The sequence below is a fragment of the Misgurnus anguillicaudatus genome, chromosome 15 (assembly GCF_027580225.2).
Source record: "Misgurnus anguillicaudatus chromosome 15, ASM2758022v2, whole genome shotgun sequence".
In the NCBI taxonomy this organism is placed as follows: domain Eukaryota; kingdom Metazoa; phylum Chordata; class Actinopteri; order Cypriniformes; family Cobitidae; genus Misgurnus; species Misgurnus anguillicaudatus.
Genome location: NC_073351.2, coordinates 11982583 through 11998186, shown reverse-complemented (window position 1 = coordinate 11998186; position 15604 = coordinate 11982583). Strand labels below are relative to the sequence as shown.

General features: G+C 37.7%; 1 protein-coding gene across 12 annotated transcripts in view; it reads left to right on the top strand.

Annotated features, from left to right (window-relative positions):
- The window catches only part of gramd1bb (GRAM domain containing 1Bb), a 196670-nt gene extending 181733 nt beyond the window's left edge, over positions 1–14937 (top strand). For 9 of the 12 annotated variants that reach the window (XM_055174424.2, XM_055174419.2, XM_055174420.2 and 6 more), the window contains 14 exons: positions 220–315; positions 427–507; positions 2164–2279; positions 2429–2582; positions 2658–2850; positions 3014–3157; positions 4600–4718; positions 4827–4969; positions 5094–5197; positions 5364–5552; positions 5636–5726; positions 9167–9274; positions 11535–11658; positions 11737–14937. In XM_055174424.2, the coding sequence (XP_055030399.2) occupies positions 220–315; positions 427–507; positions 2164–2279; positions 2429–2582; positions 2658–2850; positions 3014–3157; positions 4600–4718; positions 4827–4969; positions 5094–5197; positions 5364–5552; positions 5636–5726; positions 9167–9274; positions 11535–11658; positions 11737–11826 (1752 nt within the window). In that variant the 3' untranslated portion in view covers positions 11827–14937. The remainder of the gene's footprint in view (positions 1–219; positions 316–426; positions 508–2163; positions 2280–2428; positions 2583–2657; positions 2851–3013; positions 3158–4599; positions 4719–4826; positions 4970–5093; positions 5198–5363; positions 5553–5635; positions 5727–9166; positions 9275–11534; positions 11659–11736) is intronic. The other 3 variants (XM_055174421.2, XM_055174418.2, XM_055174423.2) reach the window with 1 other exon arrangement.
- Positions 14938–15604: the final 667 nt, after the last annotated feature.

Genomic DNA, 15604 nt, shown 5'->3' with positions numbered 1-15604 from the left:
TTTTAAGTACATTTATATTTATGCACTTTTGCAGTGTCCAACAATTGCATTATTTTTGTGTTTTCCTGAGAATCAAACCCAGGATCTGGGTGTTTTTAGCACCACACTTTATAAATTGATCTCGAAGAACATTTACCTGAAAGATTGGAACTACATAGACCTGAAACACCAAGAAGCAAGTTGTGTTTTATTAACTGTGTGTTCTGTATGTGTGTTCAGCTTACGGTGCGTCTGAAAGACATCTGCTCTATGACGAAAGAGAAAACAGCACGTCTCATTCCTAATGCCATCCAGGTGTGCACAGACACTGAGAAGGTGAGAGACCTCCAGATCACAGCTGTACTCAGATATCACATCCTCTATTAAACAACACCTGTTACCTCCTGTCATTTAATCCATCTGTCTTTGTTTTATTCCTCTCGCCAGCACTTTTTCACATCTTTTGGTGCAAGGGACAGAACGTACATGATGATGTTCAGACTTTGGCAGAATGCACTGCTGGATAAGGTATCAGTGGTTTGTTTTAAATAAAATATATAGAGACAAATTAGTCTTTCGTGGGTAAGACATGTTCCTGAATCTGCATTTTAAGATGATTGTGGTATTAGGGTCAATGCCTTGATGTTAATTATTTTGTGTCCGTATGGATAAATGAAATATAAAAGGGTTACATTTCTAAATAAATTTGCAGATCACTTGCATGCATTCTGTTTTTTTATTTCATTTGAAAGAATATTTGAGGGAAAACTGCAAATATGTGGTGTAACCGGTCTGTGTCAATTTGTGTAACTAGTAATTTTTTTATTAAAATATAAATATATTCATAAAAATGTGGAATAAAATATAAACATGTAGTTTAGTGTAGTATGATTTTTTTACATACATTTTTACATCATTTGTCAGAGATTATTTAAAAAAATAGAGGTCTTTTCAGCATATGTAAGGACAAATATTACAAAAGCGCATTAAAATTTACATTTAAAAATAACTAATAAAATGATATTTTATAACGATTTTTTTTTTTTTTTTTTTTTTGATGATTACATGCCATCAAAGTGGATAAAATATTAAATATTTCTCATTCTTTGGCACAATTGGCGGTTACACCTTTGACATTTTCAGGTCCATTCAGTCTTAACTTTCATAAAAATGGTGCAAATGTAATTTATTATTGCATAAAATTAACATAAATACACACTGTGCATTGAAATAAACCTGATGCGTGCTTCTTTTTTTTATTCATTTCTCAAACCGTTTTTGTCACTGACCCATTAACCAGTTATAGCCCTATCACTAATCCTGCCCCTGTTGTTCAATGGGAAACCTGGTCCAGGTAAAATCTAGGACCATAGTGCTAAATCACATTCAAGGAATAGTTTAGCAGAAAAGGAAAACGACTAATTTTATATTGAAATGTTATATTTTTTATATGGGAGACAACATGGCAAAGCTTCAAAAACCAAATATTACATTTCGTCTTCTAAATTGAAATAAGAAATTATACACTATTAATATTTTGAGCTTATTTAGCGATCAATATGTTGCATATTAATGTTAACACTAAACAGTACAAATATGCTAATTTGTTCCCGCCTCTACTCAATCACACCAGCTTGGACCAAAGATATGAATATGCTAATTAGTCCCCGCCTCTACTCAATTGCACCAGCTCGGACCGTAAAAATATACACTCTAAAAATGTCTGGGTTATTTTTGACCAATAATGGGTAAATACTGGACACATGCTGGGTTAAAAATAACCCAATATTGGGTTGTTGTTATGCAACCATGGATAATAATAACCCAACAGTTGGGTTGGAACAACCCAGCATTGGGTCAATTTTTTTAACCCAGCGGTGTGTTCTGTCCAATATTTACCCATTATGGGTCAAAAATAACCCAGACATTTTTAGAGTGTAAGTAAGTAGTTGCTACATTCTGCGTTTTCAGAGACATCAGGTGTGGTATATCTGGGTTATAGCTGATTTTATTTAAATGCATAATAAATACATTTTGAGTTAACTATTTACATGTATGCATTTGGCAGGGGCTAAGTGACTCACCATGCATTTGGGGTGTAAATTTTGTCAGTTCATGCATTTACACGTTATTAGTGCCAGTTGACCTGTGTTTTAATATGCTGTTTGTTCTGGGTACCTGAAGCCCCTTTGCCCTAAAGAACTCTGGCACTTTGTACATCAATGCTATGGCAACGAGCTGGGCCTCACCAGTGATGATGAAGACTACGTTCCTCCTGATGATGATTTTAACACCATGGGGTGAGTTCAAGTGGGCACATGCACGCTTTGCATATGTGAAACCTTATAGCAACCAACTCCCACCAAATCTAGTTGACTTTTTGCTGATGTTCTTACATGCATATCACACTGTGTTTTTACTGTTAACATTGTGTATGTCTGTGGTTTAGGTACTGTGAGGAAATCCCAGCAGAGGAGAATGAGATCAGTAATGATATCTCCAAGAGCAGCAGTGACAACAAGCTAGACAACGGTTCTCCTTTATCAAACAAGAGATCCAACACCTCCACCACACCTCCTAGCAGCACTGACACCCCACTGTCTGTGAGTATGCACAACTTTACACTCAAACACACACTTAAGATACCAGCTTTTTATATTTGCCCCTGTTGGCCGCAGTTTGACATTGCAGCTGAGGAGTACACTGACTGTCTGCCTGATGCTGATCTGCTGACGCTCCCTCTGCTGGCTGAGGAGAGGAACTGCGAGCCGGTCGGCCCTCTGGGCCCGGTGCCTTCGCCTTCCCTTGACTTCAATGATAATGAGGATATACCCACCGACCTCAGCGACTCCTCAGAGACGAATGATGAAGGTTTGCAGTGTCATATACACATACTGGGTTAAACATCTTTTTTGGGACTTTCTTAAATACATATTTTAATATGAGAACAAATTTTAAGTTAACATCTGAATATTAATTCAATGTGTTATTGCCAAAATTCATATTTGTCAATGTGTCTGTGTGTACTCATCAGATGAGGTTCAAGCGTTTCATGAAGATCTGAACGGTCGACAGTACATCAATGAGGTGTATAATTTCAATGTGGATAAGCTGTATGGTATCCTCTTCACTGAGTCACAGTTTATGATGGACTTTATGGAGCAGAGGAAATTCACAGGTAAGAAAGAATAAAAAAAATCATTTTATTCATTATTTTATTTCTAATTTATTTTACCTCTTTCCCCACCATCTCATAGTCAATTAAAAACAGTAAAAACTTTGTGCATGTTTTAATTTTTCTGATTTTTAACAAAAGTCCTTTACAAAAATATACAATTTACAGTTATATCAGCTTTTTGTTCAAAATTTGATATTTTTGAAGAAACCTACCAATATACACTCACCTAAAGGATTATTAGGAACACCATACTAATACTGTGTTTGACCCCCTTTTGCCTTCAGAACTGCCTTAATTCTGCATGGCATTGATTCAACAAGGTGCTGAAAGCATTCTTTAGAAATGTTGTCCCATATTGATAGGATAGCATCTTGCAGTTGATGGAAATTTGTGGGATGCACATCTAGGGCACGAAGCTCCCATTCCACCACATCCCAAAGATGCTCTATTGGGTTGAGATCTGGTGACTGTGGGGGTCATTGTCATGTTCAAGAAACCAATTTAAAAATTATTCGAGCTTTGTGACATGGTGCATTATCCTGCTGGAAGTAGCCATCAGAGGATGGGTACATGGTGGTCATAAAGGGATATGGGCATGGTCAGAAACAATGCTCAGGTAGGCTGTGGCATTTAAACGATGCCCAATTGGCACTAAGTGTGCCAAGAAAACATCCCCCACACCATTACACCACCACCAGCAGCCTGCACAGTGGTACCAAGGCATGATGGATCCATATTCTCATTCTGTTTACGCCAAATTCTGACTCTACCATCTGAATGTCTTAACAGAAATTGAGACTCATCAGATCAGGCAACATTTTTCCAGTTTTCAACTGTCCAATTTTGGTGAGCTCGTGCAAATTGTAGCCTCTTTTTCGTATTTGTAGTGGAGATGAGTGGTACCCGGTGGGGTCTTCTGCTGTTGTAGCCCATCCGCCTCAAGGTTGTGCGCGTTGTGGCTTCACAAATGCTTTGCTGCATACCTCGGTTGTAATGAGTGGTTATTTCAGTCAAAGTTGCTTTTCTATCAGCTTGAATCAGTCGGCTCATTCTCCTCTGACCTCTAGCATCAACAAGGCATTTTCGCCCGCAGGACTGCCGCATATTGGATGTTTTTCCCTTTTCACACCATTTTTTGTAAACCCTAGAAATGGTTGTGTGTGAAAATCACAGTAAGTGAGCAGATTATGAAATACTCAGACTGGCCCGTCTGGCACCAACAACCATGCCACGCTCATTCTGACATTCAGTTTGGAGTTCAGGAGATTGTCTTGACCAGGACCACACCACTAAATGCATTGAAGCAACTGCCATGTGATTGGTTGATTAGATAATTGCATTAATGAGAAATTGAACACGTGTTCCTAATAATCCTTTAGGTGAGTGTATAATACTAATGGTGTATTTGGTTCTGTGTTCAAATCTTCATCATTCATCTACAGATATTATTTGTAACCCGTGGAAGAAGGAGGATGCTGGAAACCAGACGAGAGAGATAATGTACACCATCTCCCTGTCCAACCCGCTGGCTCCTAAAACAGCTACAGTCACTGAGACTCAGGTGAGATTATTTCATATGATGTTTTCAGTGCTAACACAACATATTCAGGCTTTTCTCCAGTAACATTCTTCAGATTATTTGTTTAAAATCAAAGTTTCTCTGTTCTAGACCCGGTATAAGGCCAGTCAAGAGAGCGAGTGTTACATCATTGACGCAGAGGTCATTACTCATGATGTCCCGTACCATGACTACTTCTACACCCTGAACCGCTACATGCTAACACGGGTGGCTAAGAACAAGTGTAGGCTGAGGTACTGAGGAGCGGGGCGATAATGTCCATTTATGTATTATGCATCTGTTTGGCTTTATCATAATATTCAGTATACATAAAACACATGTTTTATTGTGCTGTGATTTAATTCGCCTGTCCTTCAGGGTTTCTACAGAGCTTAGATACAGGAAACAGCCTTGGGGTTTGGTGAAGGGTTTCATCGAGAAGAACTTTTGGAGTGGGCTCGATCAGAATTTTAAAAGCCTCGGTAAGGCACCATCTAACCTTGAGTTCAAGCAATCGAGCAATTCAATCAAACAGTGACGCTTAGCCCCACCCACAACATTCTTAAGCCCCACCCACAATCATATTAAGCTCCACTTGTTGCCAAATATTCAATACCAGAATTAAATTAAATACTGTTGTTTTGTCAGAGCTGGAGTTGTCAAAGATGGAGGATGCCCAGATAGAATCCCACAGGCCATCTCCTAAAATTAAATCCACCCTGAGGAGAAGAAAAAGACCCCTCGCTCATCACCGCACGGCTCATCTGGATGAAACCCTCAGCCCTGTCACTACGCCAACAGATGAGGAGGTCATCCAACGCATCAAACACGTGGCAGGTCTGGTTACGCACACGGTCAATAACCGTCACATAGTTCACTAAAAGTTTCACTGTTTGAGTTTGTGTTTGCTCCGCATGCAGGTTCCACCCAAACAAAACACATTCCTGAGCACACGTTAGGGGGCAGAGTTTTCTGCAATCTCTCCAAACCATTACTCATCATCTGCTTTGTGTAAGTACTGAACATTTCCCCTAACTAGTACTAAGTCTGTTACATCTATGAAGAGTTCAGATGCAAAAGCCACTAAAGGTCATCTCCATAAGGGCATTCAGAAATACTGGTTTACCACATTGATTTTTCAGCAAAGTGCACAGCACGCGTATGGGTCATATTTAAATTTTAGCCTGTTAAAGGAGGTTTACTGGATATATTAGGATATTGGAATGTAACACACGCTGTTTCTGCATTTCTGATGTTAATCTGGAGTACCTATAGAGTTGTATTACGTCCTTTTTATCTCCGAAGAGTCTTTAGTTTAATCAGATTTATAAAAGAAAGATTAGCTTTACTGATAATGTACGAAAAAATGAAGAAGGAGGAGTTACACCTCGGGAGGAGTGAGTACGACACTATACAACACTGTTTAACTTATGATTTACTACATGTTCGTGTAATTTATGTAATATGCACGTGCCTATTTCCAACATATGACAGAAGTCTTACTTACCGCGTGCAACTCGTCATGACCCGGTTGGGGAAATCCAGCGCATCAAACACACACGCAAAACTCCGCTGCTAATCCGGATAATAAACTATATCCATTGTTTTCATAAGGCTGACTTTCTTCTCCTTGTATCCAAAAACACACTTCTTCTTTCATGCCATTGTTGAGTTTTGAAATTAACCAAAGCTGTCTCGCGTGATATGATGTTTGCAAGTTCTAGCATCTTTTGCTAATTGATGTGTGGGCGGGGTTTTCTGGGGGAAGTGCCCATATAAAGAAGTGATACATATAGAAACCCCTGAAACGTCAGCTGAACCTGCAATTGAAAAAAACTTTCTGAAACTTGTACGAACCCTGGCGAAGTGCATTCGGCACTGCTTTTTTGACACTTTGCCTACGTTTAGCATGAGGAAACAACTCTATAACTGTGTTAATAAGTCAGAATGCTTGAAATACCATTGAACCACCCCTTTAAGCATTTTATATTTATTCAGATAAGACATTAAAGAGTGACTCGAGAGAGATAAGGAGGGTGGGATTGGGAAAAACAATGCATTACATTCAAACTCAGGTCCCTTGTAAGTACTTGGACCTACAGTAAGTACAAAATAAATGTGGTAGCCACTTGCATCACACCTCCCCTTAAAAAAGCATGCTTCACTTTTGCACCGAAAGACTTTTAATTACAAAAAGAGAAATACATGTGATAAGAAAATAACACGTCACATGTATTATTATGTCTCTTCAGCCAGTTTCCCGATAACGATTGAACTTAGCACTCAAGAGCGCTTTCTACGAGCTACTTAACGAACATTCGTTGTTCATTTACGTGCATTTCCCAAAGATGCACGTATAACGATCACTCGCAGCTGGGTTTTAAGTGCTATACGAGTCGCTATCCGTTTGTCAAGTGCTGAAATGTCACCAATAGAATGACTCGAATTTGTAGCAGAAGCTTGTTTAGGCTAATGATCTTCAGCTGATGTGTACTAATATTTTTCATTATTGATCAATGGCTTTTTAAATGTTTTAAAATTGTTCATAATGAAATATTATTTTCCGTATTTATTTAGGACTCGTCCCACTGCGAAATGCCTTCTTCATTTTATATTATAGTTTAGATTATTATTATTATTTGTTGTTGTTTATTATCTATGTTTATTTATTATTATGGTTTATTGCATTGTACCGTAAATATTTATTTGGTTTCTTTAATCAGATGCCATACCCTTCAAAAAAAAAAATTTTTACTGTAGCCAGATGAATTATAGTAGAAAATGGTAGGAACAATTATCAATTTGCTAGTACCAACTTTTACCAAAATTTTACCAAATACTTTATCATTTAAATTTTATTTTTTATTTGAATTTTAAATATATTATATTAAAGTAATTTAAACAAATAAGCAAAGAAAACCCCAATAAATAAATATAGCCTACATTTAAAACATTACATTATCGTCATTCCAGGAGTGTAATTTGCTGGTTGTCCTGTAGGTGACCTTGTAACACTGTTGTCTTGCGATGCACTTATGAATTAACGATTACTCCAGACCACTCGTAGATCTACGATGATTTTTAAGTGCAACTTAAGCTACGAAGCTTTTGGGAAACGGCCCGTAATTCTAAGATGATTCGTACGATCGTTTTTACGATCTACTTAGCCTTACGATGCTTTTGGGAAACCCGGCCCTGAACTGGTTTTGGATCTGAACTTTTCATTAATTATTTTGTTTAGTTTTGTGTTTTTTTGATGGAGACTTAGCAGTTAACTCTGTTTTCATTTGTCTTGCGTGGCTGGTCTTAGGATCTGTGTAAGGTACATTCCTTTACTGAATTAAACAATAGATACTAGCTGCGTCCGAAATCGCATACTGTGACAATATGTACTGAATTAGATTTTGTGGTAAAACAATACACTATATATGTTCATTTCCAATATTTTTAGTTTATTGACTGTTTTTTTTATTGTGCGGCTCACCTGGCCTCATGAGATAGTAAAGTGTCCTTATTTACACTCAATAAATAAACCTAGCCGGAAGTAGTAGGACACCTCGGTACTTATCACCTACTGTTTTTTAAATACTATGAATTGGACATACTACATTTACATTTAGTAATTTAGCAGACTTTTGTCCAAATCGACTTACAAATGAGGTAAACAACAGAAGTAGTTAGAGCAACACAAAGAACAGCAATACATAAGTGCACTAGATCTAAGCTCTGTGTTAGTAAGTGAGGTGTGCTGATTTTCACCTACTATATAGTGTGCAAGTAGGCGATTTCGGAAGCAGCGTGATTCTGTTTTGTGAACAAAATTCCATTCCTGCCATTCTAGACCAATAGCCTTGTAGTGTTGTCTCACTGTCAAACCCCCTCCATGTCATTACTTCTGTTCCAAAACCCAGTGAACTGCCTACCAAGACCCCATCATAGACGTACTTACCATAGACATACCATTCCATATAATCAGCAGTGTAGTTTTATAATACAATTAATTAAATCATCTAGAACCAGAGTTTTTTTTTTTAGTGTAGCCCTCCTAGTTTTAATATTATCTGAGAAGTCCTGTGCACAGTAAAAGTGTATTGGTCAAAACGTTCAGCACAACTATATATTGTGTTATTGGCTGTTATTCGTTTGCATCACACAGCTTTTTTATTTATAAATTTGTGACATTGAGTGCGCCAGTTCAGATTGAAATCAACAGTGAGTGTTTGTGTAGTTCTGATGAGCTTCATACGATAAACCAAATGCCCAAGTGACCACTAAGAACACTTCCTTAAAATGATGTAGACAAAAACAGCTAGTTTTTGGAACAGACCTATAAGTGTTTGTATAAGACAAATGCTGTCCTACCCAACATTATAAAAGTCCCATTTGATTCATCAACACATTATACAATCAGTTGATGATGACGTTGTTTTTTCCACACTTGTGTTCTGCAGTCTGTTGTTGCTGGTGTTTCTGAATATAATGCTGTTTTATAAACTCTGGATGCTGGAGTATTCTGCTCAGAGTCTCACCAGCTGGCAGGGCTTACGCTTACATGACAGGTACACTATTTTCCTATAAGGTTGTTTTAACATATTTGATCAAAAATATGCCCAGTACTTTGATGAGAAAACTTTTAAGTACATGTAAATGTGAGACTTTTTTTAAACTTGATTTTGCATTAAATCATATAAATGACCTGAGAGCCTTTGCGGTTCACTCTTGGTGTGGACAGACCTTTTGCTGTAATTCAGTGTGTTTTAGTGGTTTGTTCTTGGTGTAAACATGCTTTGAAACACACTTAAGGGCGCACCTTAAATTTACCTCCACCAAACCGTACCCAATCATCCGCTGGTCTGCACTCACACTACACTTTATGATCCATATTTATTTTTTTATGATCTATATGATCCGAGTACGTTTACGTCATTAAAAGATGCCATTGCTTTAAAGAAAGCTGTAAGATATGCGTGATAGAGTTCATTGTAAGTATAAGTTTGTGGCTTACTTTGTACATTTAACATCATGCGCGCTGCGCAGATCAATTGGCGTTTGACATTAAAGTAACACGAAAGTGACTGGAGAGTTGTCTGCTCCTAATATGCTTTTAAAGCTGTCTCGTGGTTATTTAATGTCGTAAACCGATCGACCGGTCTACGCAGCGAGCACACCTCGGTTGTTTGGGATGCGGTGACACTCGGCTGCATGTAATTGTGCTGAGTGTATCAAAATGTATTTACAGTGCCAGCTCTCCGCAATCCGCCCACAAATCCAAGCGAACCGTACCAGAGACCCCTCCTGCAAAGTGTACCAGGGTGAGCTTAAATATGCTCAGTTTCCAGCTCCCCTAAAGTTAAACATTTGATTTTTACCGTTTTGGAATCCATTCAGCCGATCTCCGGGTCTAGCGGTACCACTTATAGCACAATCCATTAAATCTGATTAGACTATTAGCATCGCAGATATGGCTAGGAACTATATTCTCATTCTGGCGTAATAATCAAGGAGGTTGCTGCTGTAACATGGCCGCAGCAGGCGTATTGATATTACGCACTGCCCGAAAATAGTCCCCTTGGTTACTTTCAATAGCAGGGGGCTGTTTTTAGCCGCCGCATATCATCACTACGTATCACTAGTATAGTTCCTAGCCATAATATCTGCCTAGAAAATCTAAACTTTTGATTTTCTGTCGGTCTTAGTACACGATGTAACTACATAAGAGTTTAAATAGGAAAAAATATTGAAACTCTTTGGTTATTTTTAGCACGATGCTAATTGTCTAATCAGATTCAATGGATTATGCTAAGCTATGCTAAAAGTGGTACCACCAGACCCGTAGGTCAGCTGAATGGATTCCACAATTAAAGGCGGAGTCCATGATGTTTGAAAGCCAATGTTGATATTTGAAATCACCTAAAAAAACACGCCCTTACCCCAATAGAATCTGGACCTTCTGTTGATAGACCCGCCCCACACATACGCAACCCGGCATTTGATTTGATTGGCTATAAGTGTGTTTTGGTAGTCGGCCCTTCTCCTTTTCCAAAGCATTTTTCAAACATCGTGGACTCCGCCTTTAAAATCAAATGTTTAACTCTAGGGGAGCTGGAAACTGAGCATATTTTCAAAAAAGTGGAGTGTCCCTGTAAAGGTGCAGTGTGTAAATTTTAGTGGCATCTAGTGGTGAGGTTGTGAATTGCAACCAACGGCTCCGTCTACTGCTCACGTCTTGCTTTTGTAACACATAGAGATGCTACGGTAGCCGCCACCGGACAAACATGTCATTGTTGAAGACAAATTAGTAAAAAAGTTTGTCTGTTAAGGGCTTCTGTAGAAACATGGCTGCACAAAATGGTGGCTTCCATGTAAGGGGACCCTCTTTGTATGTAGATAAAACGTCTCATTCTAAGGCAATAAACACATAACGGTTCATTATGAAAGGTCTTTATACACCGCTGATAATTTAGTTTTGTATACTATTTAGCATTTCTTTCAAGAGATCCTTCTAAAAATTACACACTCGCCCTTTAAGCCTGAAATAGTGTTGTTTTTACACGTACACAAAAGTCCTCATACAGTGCATGTGGTGCACATTTCGTCATCAGAATAGTACGAGCGCACGAAAATTTTTGTAACCACGCGTACTTTGTATACGTAGGTCGCACATGTAGTAGAGGTATCAAACTTCTGCTTTGTACTCAAGGCTTTAAGTGTACCGCACTAGCCAAACGAACCATACTTCGGGGTACTCGGGTACAGTATGGTACACATAGTGTAAGTACACTCCTAGCGGTTTTGTTTGTATATTCATATGTGTTTTAGCAGCAAACTACCACAGACTCAGATGGAGTGGGCTCAGCTCCTCGAGTCCCAGCAGCGATATCATGATGCAGAGCTGCAGAAATGGAAAGAGATCATCAAATCATCAGTACTGTTATTGGATCAGGTATATAATACACACATACATATACATTTTATTTAACTGATAAGATTTAAATATGAGAATGTTCATTTCTTTACACAGATGAAGGATTCCTTACTGAGCCTACAGAAAGGGGTGGGTTTGCAGGATTACAACCCAGATTCAGAAGAGAAGAGGAGTCGATATTACTGACAACTACTCTCCGGGCCACCAGGGCGCGCTGTGCAATGTAGAGCCACGTATGCGAGTTTGTGTCTACAAATGTGTGTACTAGACCACGACAAGCAACAATCAAAGGCCCATATGTACATGTATGACTATGCATACTAAACACTGGACAGAGACCAGAAGAAGACACGGACCAATTACTGCCATCAATCCAAGTGGACAGACCTGGGGCCCTATCTGTCACGTGGAATTGTGGGAATGTGGGTCCACCACTGTTCCGGTTTTCTTTGAGGATGCGTTACCTGTGTCCCCAGGAACAAGGGTTTGAATTGAATTTCGAGTAAATGAAGAGCATGCTTTTTAAATGTCAAATCCTTCTGCACACCTTTATTTTGATGTGGTTTTAATTTTGTTGTTTTTTACAAAAAAATTGTATTTGAGCCTGTAGGGCTTGAATCTCCCACCTGTATTGGTAAAGCTGCAATGTCCCTTTTTCGCAAGCAGCGGTGAATGAAATTATAAAGGGATTTTAATATCAGCTCACTGATGCTGTATTATCGGGGCTGGTTTCCTTGATAACGCTGAGCTAGGAAGTTTCATGTTTCAATTCAGTACAGCAAGTTTTATTAAATAGTGTATATGCAGGCCCACAGCTAAACAATAAAAGTATAGTGCTCAGAATTATGTTACAATACTTTTACTGCAAATCCATCCTGCAAAAACAAGTGCACAATTTGTGCTGGATTTGCACTACAACAGGCCAGTGAATAAATGCAAAAAGGGACACGGCAGCCAGGAGTCGGATGCATTTTTTGTTAGCGTTTCATGACTAAACTGTGAGATCTGATTTATATGTAAATGTAGAAAAATTCTATGAATATGTTTTGAAATATATACTTGATTCAAAATTTAATATATATTTCAATATATAGAGAGATGGTTGCAGATATTTATTGTTAATTTATGTACATAGGACACTTATCAAAGCTCTAGACAGGCTAAAGAGTTTATAATTGTTAAACTGCGTTTTCTTCATCAACACGCACAAGCGCGTTTGAGACGTGTCTGTGTGCGTGCGTGCGTGTGTGTGTGTATGTGTGTGTGTGTTGTAAGCATATACACAAGTGATGTCTATTTTGGTGAATGTACGTAAAAGTGTGTCCGTGTGAGGTTTTAAATCATTCCACTTATGTCTTGTGTCTTCCTACTGGCACATGAAGCCAAACTGCCTTTTTCTTGCCCGGTAGCTCAGTCCAATGGGCGTCTGTTTACACATCTGCCTGGCTTCAGAAAGCTGAGCCGTCCCAAATTGGCAATTTTTTAAACCATTTTTAGCTCAGCAGTCCGAACTGACGTGCACACACCTTTTCGGTTTATTTGTTTGAGGTGAGCGACTGTAAAAAGTTTTACTGATGATGAGCTGGTGATTTACCCAAGCTTAAAGCTCTTATTTACTGTTTCATCTGTTAAATCAGTCTAATTAATGAAAAGTTAGGGATGATACTGTTTGTTTTTTTATAGAGCTAAAGTGCTCTAGCCTAAACCAAATATAGTATTTATAGAAGGTAGAATTTATTTATATTCTGTATGAAATGCAGCGGTTCCCTTTTTATGCAGACCGGGGTCAATGTAAGATGTGAAGAGAGGAGGCACTTTATATCCGAGGATTTTAGGACAGAAAGCCTATATAGGGCTTATTATATTACACTCCAGCTACAAACCAGATGCTGTTGTATTGATGAATGTAAGAAAGGTATTTTTGTCCATAAAGCATCTTCAGTCATGTCATTTGAATCATGAATCGCTTCAGAATCGGATGGATGATTTTTCTAATCTGTAGTGTTTTTATGTTCAGTGTTTCAAGCAGGTATTTTATTCCAGAACTGAAGTTTCTCACAGTTGAACTACTGAGATATTTGCAGTTTTTTATTTTGAATTGCCGGTTGCATTACTGTATTAAAAAAATGTCCTGTAAAAAGTGAAAAGTTGGTTCAACTTAAAAAGTTACTTTAATTGGTAACACCTAAAAAATCTAAGTTTATTCAACTTAAATTTTCACATTAGGACAAACGTTTTACTTTTAACAGTGCATTTGCGAATCTTAACATGTAGGGAATAGTTAAAGGTTTTTATTGCATTGGAGTACATTTGTGGGGTGTGTATTCTGCAACATTTTGATTTTATTTCACAATGTGTGTTTAGATGAGTGTATAAATGGTTGGTGTTTTGGAAATGATGAACGCTACTGTGATTTAAAAATGAAAATGAAATTACTGTCACAATCATATTCACTGTACTGTATGTGCATGAGCGTGTTTCGATGACTCATGTGAAAATATTTGAATGCATTGAATGATTTTTTTACTGGAAAACAAAACAAAAAGCTGAAGTCACACTGAAAAAAATGGTTCATTGAATTTAGTCGGTTTTTGGAGGCGGGTGGTTGCAATCAGTTTGTTTAAGCTACATTTAAACAAAAGTTTTATATTTTATTTTACTTTACTAATTTTTTTTGTTTAAATGTAGCTTAAATGGATTTATTGCAACCACTTGCCTTGGAAGGTTGATTGAATTCAATGAATCATTTTTTTCAGTGCATTTACACATAACGTTGAATCCACAACATGAGCACATGACTGAATTTTCTTTCAGCCTGACCATCATTGTTTGCATATATGCAGCATTTTCTCTTGATGTATTTGACCAAAGACTTGACCAAGTTTTGCAACTGAAAAATGTGCTGTCGATTAGAAATTTCTCTTGGCAATTGCTGATAAATGATTCAGCAACTGTATCAAAGCATGGTTGTGTTTTGGACAAACTCACAAATCAACATGACATTTTGTTTTCTTGAAAACATTTGGATTAACTGTTCATAACATCCCATAACCTAACTGGTGTAGCAATGACTTCCCATTCTTGTCTTTTATTTTTAAGATCTGTTTTTATGTCTAAACAACACTGATTTGTACATGATCCATATGCACTGTCCGTTCACTGACATAGGAAACGAAACTGTGCTGTGCGCAGTTTTCACTCTACCAACAACTTTGTCTAATAGAGACTCTTGATTCAGTGGCATTCTGATCTATGTTAAGTAGACAGATTACAAAAAATAAAATAAAAAAAATACTGGATGAAGAGCTTGTGTTAGTTCTTTGATTGATGTTCATTTTAAACCTGATTCTCTTGATATTATCGGGGATGTTTTCTTTATCTAAAGGGTGCAGAAGCTTCTCATTTAAGATTAAGGAGATGCACAGTCGGTGAAAATGGTGCCTAGCTGTCACTGGGGACGTACTTTTTTAAAAGTATATCTTTGCACCTATAGAGTTCATATTAAGACCCCAGAGGTATATACTGGACCCAAATGTATACATATTTGTGAATAAATGGTACATATTTGGACATTTTAAAGGGTACAAGCGCAGTGACAGATAGGAACCACTTTTTTGTGTGCAGAAAGTGTGCATTTTTACAATAATTGTACTACAATCCTGAAGTTAATTTGATAATTTGAGGACAGTTACCCAGGTCCCTGACATCGTGCAGATAAATCTGATGTCATTGTCAATAAAGGTCTATGGGGACATTTTGCACATTGTATAATTTACTAGATATGTTGCACAATTTGATGTGCCATTCATCTCCATAGCTTAAACGGTGCAGGACGAATTATGCAGCAAAATGTCAGCTCTCATGAACACGCATCTGGCCGTAGTTTATAAAGTTTGAAATATATTATTTCTTACAAAAACACATCGTTACACATCAGAAGACATTTAATAACTGTATGGATAAG